Below are 15,533 nucleotides of genomic sequence, written 5' to 3' on the forward strand. Positions count from 1 at the left end.
CAGACTGGACACTGATCCCTCAGCAGAGCTCTTTCCCAGGAAATGTGGGTGTGCCCTGGGATCTGTTGTCACTCAGCTGCTGTTTGGTTCTTCTCCCACAGAACAAGGATGCGTATGAGCCCTTCTGCAAGGTCCCGGTGATCACCTCCTCCAAGGAGGAACAGAAGCTGATTGCAACCTCCAACAAGGTGAGAGAGACTGGGATGTGCCATGGGGAGAGCTGGGGGTGCCCATCCTGGAGAGGAGAAGGCTCTGGGGAGACCTCAGAGCTCCTTCTAGTGCCTAAAGAGGCTCCAACAGAACTAGAGTGCTGGACAGGGGATGGAGTGACAGGATAAGGGGTGATGCCTTTAAGTTGCAGGAGGGCAGGGTTAGATGGGATATTAGGAAAAAATTCTTCTTTTGAGGTTGGTGAGGCCCTTGCTCAGGGTGCCCAGAGAAGCTGTGGCTGCCCCATCCCTGGAAGTGTCCAAGGCCAGGCTGGATAGGGATTGGAGCAACCTGGGATAGTGGAAGGTGTCCCTGCACATAGCAGGGGGTACTGATAAGACAGAGGGAAGATAAGAATAGATGAGGATCCAGTCCCAGAAGGGGTCAGGAGGGATTGCAGCCCCATTGCCAACCTGTGCATCACAGGTTTGCAGCAACACCACAGAAATCCCACTGGGAATTTGTCATTGCAGCTTCTCTGTGGGGCCTTGGGCTGAGCTGAGGTTCCAGCTCAGGCTGTGCTCCCTGGAACTCATCTGTGCTTTGTTTCTTACAGCCAGCAGTGAAGCTGCTCTATAACAGAAGTAACAACAAATATTCCTACACCAGGTAAGTGACTTCACGTGGAATTGCTGGAAGTTTTTCATACATTAAAATCCACTATAAAAGTTTCCTTTTTCTTCCCCCGACTCAATGACAGATTGGTGTTGGCAGGCACTCCATTTTTTCCCAATTAATTTCAAACTGAAGTCAGAAGGGAGTCTGCTGCCATCCATGGAAGGCTGAGCCTGTGCTATTTCTGTGCCAGAGGAATTCCTCTGATCCATAGGTGCAGCTGGCAGAGGCTCCTGGCCAAGTGCTGTCTGCATTCCCATGGACTGCAGTGTGGTAGTTGAACACAGGGAGCTCAGTGAGTGGTGAAATCATCAATCTGGGAGCCTTGTCCTCATTCTCTTATTCCCTTATAAGTTTCATGACATAACAGTGCCCATCCAGGGTGCTGAGCTCAGGAATGGTTTGATTTGGCTGATAGGATTTTGCACCTGGGTGAAATGGCCTTGGACAGTTGTTGACAGGGCTGTTGCTTTTGTATGGCTGCTGCTTCAGCTTTTCCTGCCTGTAGTAGTGAAATAATAAGAATTAATTTCTTTAGTTTGCCCCATCCCTGGAAGTGTCCAAGGCCAGGCTGGATGGGGCTTGGAGCAACCTGGGCTAGTGGAAGGTGCCCTGCCCGTGTCACAGGGTGGCACTGGATGGGCTTTAACGTCCCTCCATCCCAAACCATCCTGGGATTCTGTGACACAGGAATCTGGGATCTCAGGCCTGTCAGTGCTCACTGCTCCCACTCTTTCCATGTGCTCTAAATTCCTGCTGCTGCCTCCATTCCCACAGCAACTCTGATGACAACATGCTGAAGAACATTGAGCTCTTTGACAAGCTGTCCCTGAGGTTCAACGGGAGGGTGCTCTTCATCAAGGATGTCATTGGGGATGAGATCTGCTGCTGGTCCTTCTACGGGCAGGGCCGCAAGATCGCCGAGGTCTGCTGCACCTCCATCGTTTATGCCACTGAGAAGAAGCAGACCAAGGTACAGGAAAACTGGGGATGCTCCAGCCTGGCACCCTGACAGCTGAACAGGCTGGCACTTTGTCATTGTTCAGCACCTCTGGAGGCTAATCAGTGCACTGAGAGTGGAGCAGCAGCTGGAGCTCATCCTGGGGGTGCAGCAGGAGCTGCCTGCACTGGGCAGTTGGGATATTCCATAAAGCCCTGTGGTATTCCATAATGCATCGTGGTATCCATAATGTTCAGTCCAGCTCTATCTTCAGACAAACTATATTTGGGTTTGGCAGTTGCAAGTAGATGATCTAGGGATGGAACTAAATTATCTTTAAGGTCCCTCCCAACCCAAACCATTCCCTGGCTCTACACCCCCATGTAAGGAGGGATGCAGCAATGGTACACCTTCCCTATATTCTTCCCTTTCCCAGGACAGATCTGTCTGGTTCTGGTAAAAACCCAACTTGTTGTTGGACTCAGAAACAAAAAAATGGAATAGAAAGGATTGTGCCTGAAAGGATTTCTGTGGCTGGGGTGCAGTTGAGGAACTGTAACACCAGGTGTCAGGAATCCAAACCGAGGTAAAACCTGCAGTGAGTGACCTTCTGTTCCCTGCCTGCCAGGTGGAGTTCCCAGAAGCCCGGATTTACGAGGAGACCCTGAACATTCTTCTGTACGAATCCCAGGATGGGAGGGGGCCGGACAATGCCCTCCTGGAAGCCACGGGAGGGGCTGCAGGGCGCTCCCACCACCTGGAGGAGGACGAGGAGCGGGAGCGCATCGAGCGCGTGCGGAGGATCCACATCAAGCGCCCGGATGACAGGGCCCACCTGCACCAGTGAGCCTGGGGACCCCCTCAGCTCTGGGGAAGGGGCTGCCCTGCAGCAGGACCAGGCAGTGCAGCTCCTGCCCAGCACAGTCTGTAAATTGGGATTTGTAACAAACTCTAGGTTATTTGGGGTATTTAAATGCGGTAGTTGTAGGGCAAGGATCGATGAGGTTACTGGGCAGCCTGGAAGGGCCTGTTGAGCAGCTGGAGAAATGCCCAGAATTTTTAGCACTCTTGTCGTTGCTGTTTTGTGCTGGAGAGGAGGAGGACTGGCTTCCTGTGACTTTGGTAATGATCCTGCACTTTAAAACCAAAACAGCAAACAAAAGGTCAGCCAGCCACCCTCCTTCCCTCCAGGCACTCCCTGACCCTCCTGGGCTGGGGGGAAAGGCAGGGACCTGGACCCAGGGCTGCTGCACAGCTCCCTGCCTCCTGGGAGAGAGCTTGGGAGTGCCTTGGGTGACTCCCCAAAGAACAAATACACAGGCTGATGAGGTTCCTGGAGTGCTGGGAGCAGAGAGATCCCTCAGAACGTGGGAGGGAGCAGGGGCTGCTCCCTCAGGTTCCCCACAGCTCTCAGGATCTGCTGCTCCAACGGTTCAGTGGAGCTTCTGCAGCACTGAGCTGGGGACACCCATCCCTGTTTTATCCCTAAAGTTCAAGGTTAAAATTCCGCCCAAAGGAGGAGAATCAGGAGCAAACTGTCCATGGTTGCTTTCCCTAGGAGTGCTGTTGGTGCTGGTCAGTGCTTAGAGCTTCTGTCTGAGCCTGGATCTCAGCTGAGGGGTTGGTTTCCAGCAGCTCTCAGGTACCAGGAGTCACAGCAGTTCAGTCCCCCCATGTTGGGGGGTGCTGGTGGGGGACAGCAGCCCTGGTTCCCTTCTGGAGCTGATCCAGGAGCGTTGCCTTGCTCTGAGTGAGGGGAAACAGAAGCAGGCAGTGACCCAGAGGCAGATGTTCCCTGTTTGACTTCACCCTGAGGCTGTTCCAAATCCTCCCAGCATGGCAGCTGTGTGTGGAAGGGCAGAGCATGGAGAAGGCCACTGCACTGTGGTTTTCTACAAGTGCTTTTCTCTTGTCAATGAATATTTTATCTACCTCCTTGTCTCCTGTTGCCTGTTGCGGAGTCAAGTGACAGTGGTGGGAGGTGGGGTGTCATTCCATAGGGGTGAGCAGAGTCACAGCTGTGACAGTTCAGGTCACCAGTCCTGGCAGGGAGAGAAACCTGAGGTAGGAAGTGTTAGACTTGCACTGCAGCAGCACCCATGGGTGACACCAGAGCACTCTGCCTGGGCTAGAGTTTCTTTTGACCCTTTCTCTGGAATATTTAGCACTGGCTTCAACAGCCACACTCCTCTGGAGCAGCAGCTCTGTGTTCCTGCTCCAGGGATCCCTGCTCCTGGCTCAGGGCTGCTGAGGACATGGGAACAGTGTAAAAAGCAACGGTGCTGCAGCAGCACCAGCCACGTTCTTCTGTTCCACAGAGCTCGTTGGTAGAGGCTGAAACACACCAGGAAGTGGCTGTTCAGTTTTGGATCATCAAGTAAAGCTCAAAGATTTTCAATTTAATCTGAGGCCATCTTTCTAGTAACCAAAGACTTCTCCACATTGCAGGCAGCTGCTGGCTGTGGCAGGTGGGGGTGTTGTACCTGTCTCCTCTTTCTCCTGCAGCTGCTGATTGTTCACTGAGAGCTCCACAGTCTCCTTGGGGTTCAGCAGCTTCAGCTCTGTCCTGACACCTCAGGGCCTCCAGTTTGAGTTGTGCTTAAACCTGTTTGCAGCACCCTCTAGGGCAGTGCAGAGGGGGAAGGAGCCAGTGCCTCTCCCCTCAGGGCTGGGATGAGCTGAGGGCGAGGCAGGGAAGTCCTGGATTGTTGTTTCTCCAGCACTGTGTACTTTGACACTTACTGCTGATTACTGGGCTGTTACTGGGCTTCTCAGCGTCTGGAGCAGCCCTTGGGGTGGAGGCTGTGTCTCAGCAGAGGGTGACCAGGGACCAGCACCAGTCCTGCAGCAAACCCTGCTCACTCCAGCTGGGAGCTGCTCTCCAGCTCACCCCCAGCTGTGCTGGCCTGCAGACCCCAGACCAAATCCAGTCCTGTGGGGCACAGCAGCTTCAGCCCCAGGAGGTGACACCAGTACTAAGCACCTGACAGGTCACAGCTACATGATTAACTTCTCTGTAAATAGATCCTTAACTGGCTTCAGGCTTTTCCCTTTCAGGTTATGCAAACTAAGTTCTTAAAAACCAGGGGAGGGCTGTTTTTAATCTTTGTACAGTGCTTTGTAGAGCTGTTGGTTTAGCAAAGTCACTCCAGGAGAGTTAAAGTTTCCATTTCAGTTTCGTTACTGCATTTGTGGGCAGACTGTGTCTTAACTCACTCCTGAGCTCACCCTCAGGGTTCTGTAGGGTGCAGCCAAGCTGTGCTGTCCTGGGGCCTGTCCTTTACCTGCTGCCCCTGTCCTTGCTCTGGGCACACCCTGGTCATGCCCTTGCACAAATGCTCTCAGCCCTGAGCCTCGTTACTCTAAATGGTTTTACTCTGAGCTCTCAGGTGCAGTGGGGGCTCAGGGCAGGTGTCCTGGGCACAAGCAGCTCTTCAGATTATCCTTCCCTGCCTCCCAGTGCCAGGGAGAGCAGAGCTGGCTGCTTCCATCCTCCAGCACCAGCAGTGCCAGCACAGCCCAGGGGAACTGAGGAAAGTCCCCCTGGGGAAGGGATTTTGTCCCCTCCCAGCTCCTGACACGGGTGGGGCTGCACGAGGAGGGGACAGGGACCAGCCCTGGTGCCCCTTTCCCACCTCTCTCTCCCTGTAGCACCAAAGCAGCTGCTCCTGCACTACCCCAAGGCAGGTTTGGATCCCCTGAGCAGCACCTGGGCAAGGCTCCAAGCTTCCATCCTACCTTAGAGCAAAGCATAGGTAGAACCTTTCAGTCTTAATGGAATTGTTTCATGGACAACAGCAAATTCCTGTTCTGTACAATCATTCCCACCTGTCCAGACTTCTGCACAGAACAAGCTTCAGCTGGATTTCAGTGTATGGTTGATGTTTGCAATATGTACTTTTGTTTTTTTTTAATATAACACAATAAATTAGAAGATATTTCATATTTACATGCGAGTCACTTTATTACTTGCTTGGAGCTCGATATCCTCATGGGCTGTGTGGCTGGAGGAACTTTTGGGATGAAATATCAGATCTCCATCCTAATTAATGTCAGTTTGACCTCCCAGCCCTCCCTGTGGGAGAGGGTTGGGATTCTCTCTGGTCAGTCTGCCTTGAGAAAAGTTGGTTTTAGACCTGGGTTAATACTGCTCTGCATTTCCTGCAGTGCTCCTGCATAGTGAGTCAAAGTACAGCTACAGAAGCCTTTTGGCTTCTGTCCTAATCCTTCCTGACCTCTCAGAGATGGAGATTTTACCTTGGAACTTGGGGGATAAATGTCCCTGTGACCACGTAAGGAGCGTCTCCTTCTGGGGACGTTACAGCAACATCAGGGATTTTATTTATCTATAGCTGAACAGTTTTAAGCTATAAAAAAAGAGCCTAAAAGATGCAAACAAACTCTCAAATCACAGCAGCCCTGTGGCATCAGATTCCAGGGGAGATGTGAGGGCTGGTCTCATCCTGCAGGCTCCTTCTGTTCCCAGCCAAGGGAACAGGAACTGGTTCTCATCAAGACTTTCTTGGGGTTGACACCTGGAAGAAGAGGAAGGAGCCATTAAATCAGGAATTCTCAAGATGCCTGGGAAGAGAGGTGGTGGTGAGTTTCTATTTGCCCATTGGTACATAGAGACAATTCCCTCCATCTCATCTGCAGGATGGAGAATTCCACTTGGAATTCTTCCTTGGAGCTGTCACCTCCTCAGAGGACCTGCCTGGGTGACAAGAAGTGCCTTCCCTCCATGCCCCAACCCCAACCCTTGGTTGAGGGAGGCAACAAGAGGTAGAAAACACCCGCTGAGGCCTCATTTTTCTGGTGCACATTGAGTTTGGGTCAGACTAAATTCTCTGAGTGCCCACACCAGGAGCCAGCCTTGCTCCCCCATCCCTGGGCCAGTTCCTGCACAATCCCTGGAGCTGCAGCTCCCAGCACTGTCGTGGATCACCTCATGCAGGTGACACTGACAGGGTGGTCACCTCCTGCCTTGGGAGGGGACAGTCCCTCCTGGACTCCCAGGAAGGGGGGGCTGTGCTCTCTGCAGCTGGAGATCCACAGGAGGAAGCAGCAGGTGCCTCCCTGTGCTCAGCTGAGGCCTTACCACTGTCAGCTGTCCCGTTTTGTCCTTGAAGACCTGAGGCTCTGGCCCCACGGTGAACACCATGGTCCCCTCCTTCCCGGAGCCCACGCGGAACCGGAGGCTGCAAGCACAGAATGCCCCTGCAGAGCTCTCCCCACAAGAGGTTTTACTCCAAACCCCCTTTATTTCTGTTCCCTGGGCAAATCTTGTTAGAGGAGCAGATCAGAGCCTCCAGCTTAGGTGAATTTCCTAAACAATTGCATTATCCCAGCGAGCCCAAGGGGCTGATGAATGGAACAAGGCTGCCCAGCCCGGGCTTCTGAGTGTTCCTGGTGCAATTAAGCACTGGAAGCTAAGCAGATCTGACCTGGAGGAAAGCACTGAGCACACCAAATCTAATTAGAGCTGAAACGCAAAGGCCAGGCTGAAAAGCTGGAGCAGAAGTGCAGGTTTCACCTGCCAGCTCCAATTCCCAGAGAGGTTGGAGACATGGACTGCATCCACCTGCCAGGAGCTCAGGGCTGGGACTGGGAGGAATCACATTTTGGGCCTCCTCAATCCTTCTGGGAGAGGAGCATTTGTCCTGAGGTGACCCACAGCTTCCCAGTTGGCTTTCCTGAGGCTAATGGGATCCCCTGTGGAACCACTAAAGCCATGACCTCATGCCCAGGTCACATCAGAAAACTGAAAAAAAAAAAGTGGGTTTAAAGTACAATCACCTAGAAATAAGTTGGGTTTAGGCAGGTGGGGCATGGGCAGCTGTCAGCAGCACCCCTAGCAAGGTGCAAGGACTGATCAATCTGGGAAAGCCTGAGAAAAAGCTTGGAATGATTTTTAATACATTTTCTCTCAGTGCATCCCATTTCATCTCCCTGTGCCTCTGGAAGTCACAAAAACAGAGATGCTGCTGCACCAGACCTGTCCAGCTCTGGGCACTGTCTGCTGGGGGGATGTCAACAGTCTTGACCTAGTCCAGGCCTAAAAGGTTTTCCCATAAAATTGAGGCTGTCCAGTACTACCCATCCACCTTCCTTACCTTCCCTTCACCACTTTAACGAGGCTTTGCTTGTTGGCCAATATGCAGAGCTTGGTCACTGTCTCAAATATGTGCTCACACTGCAGTATCACATCTCCCTGGAAACAAAAAAAGGGGGATAAAGTCACCTGGCATCATCCCAGCACGTGATGGTGCAGAGAAACTCCTTTGGAATGACTGCCAGGCAGAAGAGACCAAATTGAACACCCTCTCCAGGGATTATTTAGGATTTATTTGGTCTAAAAAAAGGCAGGAGCGTGTCCAGAGAAGGGGATGGAAAATCAGCCACACCAGGAGGTGCCAAATTGAACACCCTCTCCAGGGATTATTTAGGATTTATTTGGTCTAAAAAAAGGCAGGAGCGTGTTCAGAGAAGGGGATGGAGAATCAGCCACACCAGGAGGGGCTGAGGGGGCTCAGCCTGGAGAAAAGGAGGCTCAGGGGGACCTTCCCATTCTCCACCACTCCCTGGTAGGTTGGGATTCTCAGCCTGGAGAAAAGCAGGCTCAGGGGGACCTTCCCATTCTCTCTGGCAGGCTGGGATTCCAAGTCAAAGTTTTCATATTGAGACAGGAAGGATGTAAAGGCCCGGCTGATTACAAACCAAACAAACACCAGGAATTGTGTCATTCCAGGAGTTTATAGGAGGGTATTGGAGGATCAGCCCCATGACCTCACTTTAACCACCATCCCAATTTCCCACCTTCTGCTTGTTGTCCTCGGGAACATGAATGACCACGATCCCATCGCTCAGGTTACTGGTGGAGATCCCTTCAAAAGAAGGCCAGAATTAGAGGGAAACCTCCCAAACCCAGCCCCACACCACCCCCAGCTCCCTCCTCCAGAAGAAACAACTGCAGCCCCACATGGTTACAGGGGAAATCACATTTCTGAAGGAGGGCTCTGTCCTTCCTAAGAGTGAAGAATATTCCCATTCTTAGAGCAAAACACACAAAGCTCCAACTTTGATTAATTAATCTGAGTTTTCAAAATATCTTCTGGAGGTCCTTTTATGTCACCCATTGTCCATAGCACAATTCCAACAGTGGTGATTTAAACCCCTGCATGAGCTGTTTGCCCCAGACTTTTCCCTGGTGCCTTGGTTTTGGTAACAGAAGAGGGGGAAGGATCCATTCTACCCCTGAACTGTAGTTCCAACACTGCCAGGATTAAAAAAATACCCACAAACCAGGGTAGGAAAGGTTTGGGTTATTTTTTCTCCCTTCTATGTCAGCAGAAAGTGATGTCTTCCTGCATTTAAACATTTCAAGGAACTCTTACTCATAAAATCATCCTTCAAGGCTTTGTCCAGCCCCCAGGAAAAGAGGGACAGATCATTCAAATATCTTTGCAAGACAAAGTCTCAGAATGTCATCCTTCCTAAAGGCTGCCTGGCAGGACGGGAATCCCCACAGCAACTCACAGAATCATCATGGAGTGGTTTGGGTTGGAAGGAACATTTAGGATCATCCCATTCCACCTGTCCCACTAGCCCAGGTTGCTCCTAGTCCCACCCAGCCTTGGACAGTGACTCCCAGATGTACCTTTCAGGGTGGAATATTCAATTTTCTGCTTGATCTTGGCCATCTCCACCACGTAGGCTGAGCTCTGGGTCAGCACCAGGAGCCTCTCCCGCGCCTTGAACCCGTTCCTATCATATTTTATCACGGGGGTCACATACTGAAAACAACGAGTTGGAATCAGCATTTCCACTACTGCAAGCTCCTGCTCCAGGGGTTTGGATTTTCCTGCCTGGAAGCAGCTCAGAGAGGAGCAGCTCTGCCAGTGGAGCTGCAGGTCCCGGCTCACAGGGATCTGGGTTCTCTACACTGGAAAATGCAGGAGGGAGAATCCTGGGAATGACTGGGCCCCTGTGCCCTCTATGCCATAACCATGGGAAGTGCAGGGACACTTCAGCTCTGCTCCTGCCCTGGACAGGGCTAGGAATGTTCTTTAAGCTTTCATTAAAAGCAATCTTAAATAACTTTTAATTAGGTGTATTTTGAGACCTGCCTCAAATTTAAAAGCAAGGAAATTGTGGCTCTGCTGCTCTTCATCAGTTCCTGAGTGAGCAACCAGCTCCAGGACTGCAGTGAAGGTAATTCCAAGAGTTCTGTCCTTCCCTTACCTTGATGTTCTCCCCACGGATGAGCTGCAGCACTTTGGGGTTTAGGTCATTCTCTTCTGAGGAGCAAACCAGAAAGAGAAACTGGGTGTGGGTGCCAGAGCCACAGCCCCAGACAGACACTCCCCACCCCCAGCAAACCCCAGGGAGCTGGTTTAGCTGTCTTCATCCCAGCTGGCTTTTTCCCCTTGGAATGCTCCCTTCCAAACTGAGCCTGGTCACCTCCAGCTGCTCCCAAACCCATTTTGGTGGCTTTTCCTGCCTGACAAGTAAATTCACACCAGGAGTTTCTGCCTGTTTTTGGGTCTGCTGTTGATTCCCTGGTCCATCCCAGCCCCCAGGGAATTCTGCTCAGGTTTATGGCTTTCTGTCCCAGAGGGATCCCAGTACCCCCAGTTTGAGAACAATCCAGCAGTGATGTCATGTCACTCGATGTGACAGGGAGGAACTCCAATGGCAGGTGATGCTGCCTCTGCCAGGAGGGAATTTCTCTTGGAAAAGAGTTTGTTTGGTCAAGCAGGAATTTACAGAGCCAGGAGGACGTGGCTGAGGCCTGCAGGGGTTTGCTGCACTCACTCAGGCGGGTCTCCAGGAAGGGCTGGCTGAGGCTCTCCAGGTATCCCTCCTTCTTCCCACTGAAAACAGCACTGGTCACCACCTTCTGCTGCAGCTGATGGGAGGAGGAACAGCCTTTACCTCAGAATTCCACCACTGGGAACACCAGCAGGGACAATGCAACCACTGCTACTCCACAGCATCCTTCTGCTCACACACTGCCAACCTCACTCATGGAATCTTGGAACTGTGCTGCTTTTCTCCTGGCAGCTTTGGCTTATTCTGGGAACATCCTACAGATTTTTTATATTTATGGATCTTTTCCAATTCTATGGAGAGCAGATCTCATGCCATAAATTAAGCCCCATCTGTCTGCTCTCTCCATCATGAGGGGCACTAGAGGAAACCCCTGGCTCCAGGAGTTTGCTCTCCTATCAGAAATTTGCCTTTAACACTGAGGAACTGATTGGAGCAGCAGGATCAGAAGGTGCTGCCTGTGTCCCAGGTGATCCTCAGGGATCACACCTGTTTGAACTGCCACATTTGCACTCCAGGATTTGGTTACCTGCACTTTCCTCTCAGCAGTGAGCCCTCGGCAGTATTTCCTCACCAGGTTCCTCATGCAGATTTTCCGGAGCATCTCGGATGTCTGCATTAAAAAAATCAGGAAAAAATAAAGGAGGGAAGTTGTACAAACAGCTCTGCCTGTGCCATGAGCCTAGAACCCCATGGGATTAATTTTGTCTTTATTAGAGCTTGTGAGTTCACTCTTCTGTCAGTGCATTTTCCCTTTTTATTGCTTAAACCAACAGAGAGCTCCATCATTTCTCTTGGAAAGACCAACCACTGTGCTATTCCACCCATTCCCACCCAAACACAGCAGATCCTGGGGTTTTCCAAAGGCTCTGAACAGAGGATGAGCCAGCAGCAGATCATTTTCTCCCAGCCAGAATGTGCACACACATGGCCACCAAACAGGGGCCACCTCCACCTCTCCCAAAGCCTCCAGAACCCCTCACCTCTTCCAGGATGGAGGGAGGCTTGAGCCAGCTCTGGTCCAAGACATTTTTTGGGAGGTGATCTCGGAGCTTCATCAGGTAGTGGTACTGTGAAAGCCTCACAAAGTCCCTGTTCTCTGGGCAAAGGGGCTTCTTCCGATTGATGAAGCCGTTTATGAACCTACAGAAAATATCCCATGACCTCCAGAAGTCCAGGGAAATGAGGGGAGGGACAGGCTAAGGATCACTGGTATTAATTCTGAGGGTCAGCCATGGAAATCTCAAGCTTTAGAATATTCTAAATATTGACAGGTTTTTACCAAGTTCTGTTGGCCAAACCACAGTGCTTTGGAGTTCAGAAGGAATCAGCTCTACTTCAGGGTTTAGGGGAGTGGAGAGGGAGGATGAAGAGAATGGAGGGGCATGGAAAAAACTATGGGGAAATTCTTCCCTGTGAGGATGGTGAGGCCCTGGCAGAGGGTCCTAGAGAAGTTGTGGTTGTGTCCAAGACCATGTTGGACAGGGCTTGGAGCACCCTGGGATAGTGGGAGGTGTCCCCTTGGTGGCAGGGGGAACTGGATGGGCTCCTAGGTCCCTTCCAACCCAAACCATTCTGGGATTCTGTGGCTGGGCAATATGGTTGGGACAGTTACTTCCTGATGGTCTGCACTGCCCACGTCCTCTTCTTGGCTGCTCTCCGTGCCAGGGCTCCTCTCCAACAGGCCTCCAGCTTGATTGCTGCAAGAGGGAATCAGTCCTGGGCCTTGGCCTTCACATTCACCCAGCAGCAGCTAAAACTGGTTATTCTGCAGCTCTAAGAACCAGCTGGTGGGAACAGCAAGTTTGGAACGTTTCCTTCTCCGTGGTGGATCAAGTTCTACCTGAGCTGAGGGGCTCAGCATCAAGGCCAGGCCTTGTCCCTGCTCTGCCTCCTGCTGTCCCTGCCCACAGCCCTAAAAGCTGCTTTGAGGCTGCACTTTACATCAGCCTGCTGTGATAAGAGGGGTTTTTCCCCCAGCAGCTGAGGATCAACCCCAGGTACCCCAGAGTGTCCCCAGTGTGTGACAAAGGCCCTGCTGCTGCTCAGAGCTGCTCCCACGGCTGAGGCCGAGAGCAGCTCGTGGTGTGAGGGTCCAAACAGAACTAAAGGAACCTCTGGAAAAGCTCTGGGAATGCTCTGGGTGCAGCTGCCCCCTCCTGTGACCCCAACAGTCCCAAGTGCTGCCCACAGCACCAGGGATTTGGAAAAGGCTCCAGGCCCTGAGGAAAGCCCAGCCCTGAGAGAATCCCCCAGTGCAGAGCCTGTACCTGCTTTCCTCTTCTTCTGGTACGCTCTTTTCCCGAGGAATCCTTTGTATTTGGCCTGGAGTCTTGAAACTGGAAAGAAGGCAGAGACATCACTGGCACTGCAGGGTCAGGGGGGTGAGGAGCTGTGTCCCTCCATGGCACAGGGGACAGAGGGGACACAATGCCAACGGGACCAGGAGCAGCCCCTGTAGGTACCATGCCCTTTAGTTCTGCTTCTCAAGGAGCAGGTACCCCTAGGATGGGACAGAAGAGACCCCAATCCCAAGGGAAAGGCACTTGTGCGTCTGGACATGGACAGGGAGGGACTCATAGCACTGAGGAGCTCCAAAGGAGCCACACATCCACACTTAAACAGGGATTTTCCCCCCGCCTGGAGCAACTTTACTGAGGTTTCCATGGATTCTGAGAGCTGTGCAGACCAGGGTTGGGAGGGACCTTAAAGCCCATCCCATTCCATGCCCTGCCATGGGCTGGGACACCTTCCACCATCCCAGGTTGCTCCAAGCCCCACCCAAGCCAGAGTCAGGAAGAAGGTCCCAGACCAAGGGAACTGGACCCTTACTCAGCAGGTGCTTTCTGTACTCAAAGGCATCTTCCGTGGCAAACAGGGTCTTTGGGAAACGGATGAATATTTTGGTTCTGAAAAAGAGACCAGGAGCAGGTTATCCTTGGTGAGCCATCCTTCCTGAGCAGGCTCAGAGCCCCCCTCAAACAGCTGTAATGCCACCCAAGCCTTGGGCAAACAGGGTCTTTGGGAAACGGATGAATATTTTGGTTCTGAAAAAGAGACCAGGAGCAGGTTATCCTTGGTGAGCCATCCTTCCTGAGCAGGCTCAGAGCCCCAAGACGGCTGTAATGCCACCCAAGCCTTGGGCTGCCCAGGGAAGCAGAAGCTGGAGCCCTGACCCAGAAATGGAAAAAATTAAGTTGGATTTGAGCTCCCATAGAAACAGGTAAAAATAATGAGGAAATTTGTGCATCTGGGAGTTTTATCTCTCTCCTTGCTCCTGTCACAGACAGGACAGGGGATCCAGGACAGCAAACACTGAGCAGCCAGAACAAGGACCTTACCTTCCTAATTTGTACTCCTCAGGCTTGTAACCAATGTGTTTGATGAGTCTCTCCACACCTTCTGCTGCTGGCCCGTGCCAGTTTGGCCAGGTAGCTGGACAGAGACATTTGTACCTGAAACATCAGCAGGACATCAATGCAAACTCCCTGAAGTTTGAGGAACCCCTTCCTGAAACTACCCCTGAAATTTCCTCTGTTTTACTCAAGGCAGAAAATGCCAACGCAGATCAAAACGATGCAGACAAGAACAGGCAAGGGGTATTTTTGAAGCAGAAGGGGTTCTGCTGCCAACTCTCACTACTGGGACTGGAGTTTTGCTCGCTCTGCAGCCCTCAGGAGGGCAGGATTACCTGGCCAGCTCCCTCACCTTTGCAGGAAGAGCTCGTACTTGCGGCGGTAGGCGAAGCCAGCGCGTCTCACCCGCAGGTGCTCCATCAGCCCCAGGTACTTCACCTGGTGTCGGATCAGGAAATCATCAAACTTCCCTGCAGCAAGAGCACACCTCCACTGCTCAGGTCTGCCTGGGGAAGCTCACCCACGTGCCCATGTGTTGGGGGAAATCAGGAAGGAATCAAAACCCCAATTACCCACGGGGACAAATTTCCTGTGTATTTGACCAAGGTGTTTAAACACAAACACAAATCCACAACATACACACACTGCACCCTGCTCCACAGAAATCCCTCTGTCCATTCCTTGGACTCAGCAGAGCCTTCAGGCCCAGCCTTACCAGGCTCCTTGTTCTCATTGGGTTTGATGCAGCGGATGTACGAGGGCTCCTTGGACATCAGGATCTCAATGAGACTCGTCAGACTGTTCTTGAACTGGGTTGCAACCTAAGACAGCATCAAAAGGACTTCCTGAGCTCTGGAACTCCTCCCTGCAGGAAGGGGAATCGACTCCCTGCATCCAGCTTACACCTGGAAGCAAAAGCTGATGGTGCATTGGTAGCCTGGAGTTTTTGGAGTGTGGTCAGCTGTGTCAGTGCTGAGCTGGAGCATTTGAGCCCTGGCCATGCAGCTGGACACAGCAGACAGCCCTGCAGAGCCCCCTGCTCCTTGGGGGATGTGCTGTGGGATGTCACTTTGCTGGCTGCTGTCTCAGCAGCACCACTGTTCCTCTGCCAGAGAGCTCTCAGGGGTGGATGGCAGCAAAAACCTCCAGCAAGTGCAGGAATCCCAAAATCCCACCATTTATAGGGTGGGAAGGGCCCTCTGGAGATCACCCAGTCCAACCTCCTACCAAGGCAGGGTCACCCAGAGCAGGTGACACACAGGAATGTGTCCAGGTGGGTTTGGAATGACTCTAGGTCCTCCCTGGGCAGCTCTTCCTCAGGTTGAGGCAGAACTTGTTGCGTTTTAGTTTATGTTGTGTTTTAGTTTATGGCCAGCAGGACTGAGGAAGGGATCAGTGATTAAACCAAGGCCTGGGAGCTGAGTTGATATTCAGAATTAAGACTAAAGACAGAACTCACAGTCTCTGGTCTTCTCCTGTTGTCTAGCTCTGACAGGAGGAAACAATCCCTGATGATGCTGTTTTTGGAGTTGCACAGCACCTAAAACAGGAGGAGATAAAAGTTGCCCTATTGAGCAGCCCTT

The 15,533-nt window shown here is 52.0% G+C and overlaps 2 protein-coding genes across 4 annotated transcripts in view; one reads left to right on the plus strand and one right to left on the minus strand.

Moving 5' to 3' along the window:
- Positions 1-5,714, plus strand: part of KCTD10 (potassium channel tetramerization domain containing 10) — a 13,326-nt gene extending 7,612 nt beyond the window's left edge. For both annotated transcript variants that reach the window (XM_039724339.1, XM_039724338.1), the window contains exons 4-7: positions 102-188; positions 767-819; positions 1,603-1,798; positions 2,394-5,714. In XM_039724339.1, the coding sequence (XP_039580273.1) occupies positions 102-188; positions 767-819; positions 1,603-1,798; positions 2,394-2,612 (555 nt within the window). In that variant the 3' untranslated portion in view covers positions 2,613-5,714. The remainder of the gene's footprint in view (positions 1-101; positions 189-766; positions 820-1,602; positions 1,799-2,393) is intronic.
- A 46-nt stretch (positions 5,715-5,760) lies between these two features.
- Positions 5,761-15,533, minus strand: part of MYO1H (myosin IH) — a 29,951-nt gene continuing 20,178 nt past the window's right edge. For both annotated transcript variants that reach the window (XM_039724336.1, XM_039724337.1), the window contains exons 17-32: positions 15,410-15,490; positions 14,666-14,771; positions 14,303-14,420; positions 13,936-14,049; positions 13,427-13,503; positions 12,865-12,933; positions 12,210-12,294; positions 11,578-11,737; positions 11,124-11,207; positions 10,580-10,673; positions 10,007-10,062; positions 9,423-9,558; positions 8,582-8,649; positions 7,879-7,976; positions 6,864-6,963; positions 5,761-6,300 (exon numbers count right to left, since the gene is read on the minus strand). In XM_039724336.1, the coding sequence (XP_039580270.1) occupies positions 6,277-6,300; positions 6,864-6,963; positions 7,879-7,976; positions 8,582-8,649; positions 9,423-9,558; positions 10,007-10,062; positions 10,580-10,673; positions 11,124-11,207; positions 11,578-11,737; positions 12,210-12,294; positions 12,865-12,933; positions 13,427-13,503; positions 13,936-14,049; positions 14,303-14,420; positions 14,666-14,771; positions 15,410-15,490 (1,470 nt within the window). In that variant the 3' untranslated portion in view covers positions 5,761-6,276. The remainder of the gene's footprint in view (positions 6,301-6,863; positions 6,964-7,878; positions 7,977-8,581; positions 8,650-9,422; positions 9,559-10,006; positions 10,063-10,579; positions 10,674-11,123; positions 11,208-11,577; positions 11,738-12,209; positions 12,295-12,864; positions 12,934-13,426; positions 13,504-13,935; positions 14,050-14,302; positions 14,421-14,665; positions 14,772-15,409; positions 15,491-15,533) is intronic.

Source organism: Passer montanus, unplaced genomic scaffold (genome assembly GCF_014805655.1).
Source record: "Passer montanus isolate IOZ18808 unplaced genomic scaffold, ASM1480565v1 scaffold53, whole genome shotgun sequence".
In the NCBI taxonomy this organism is placed as follows: domain Eukaryota; kingdom Metazoa; phylum Chordata; class Aves; order Passeriformes; family Passeridae; genus Passer; species Passer montanus.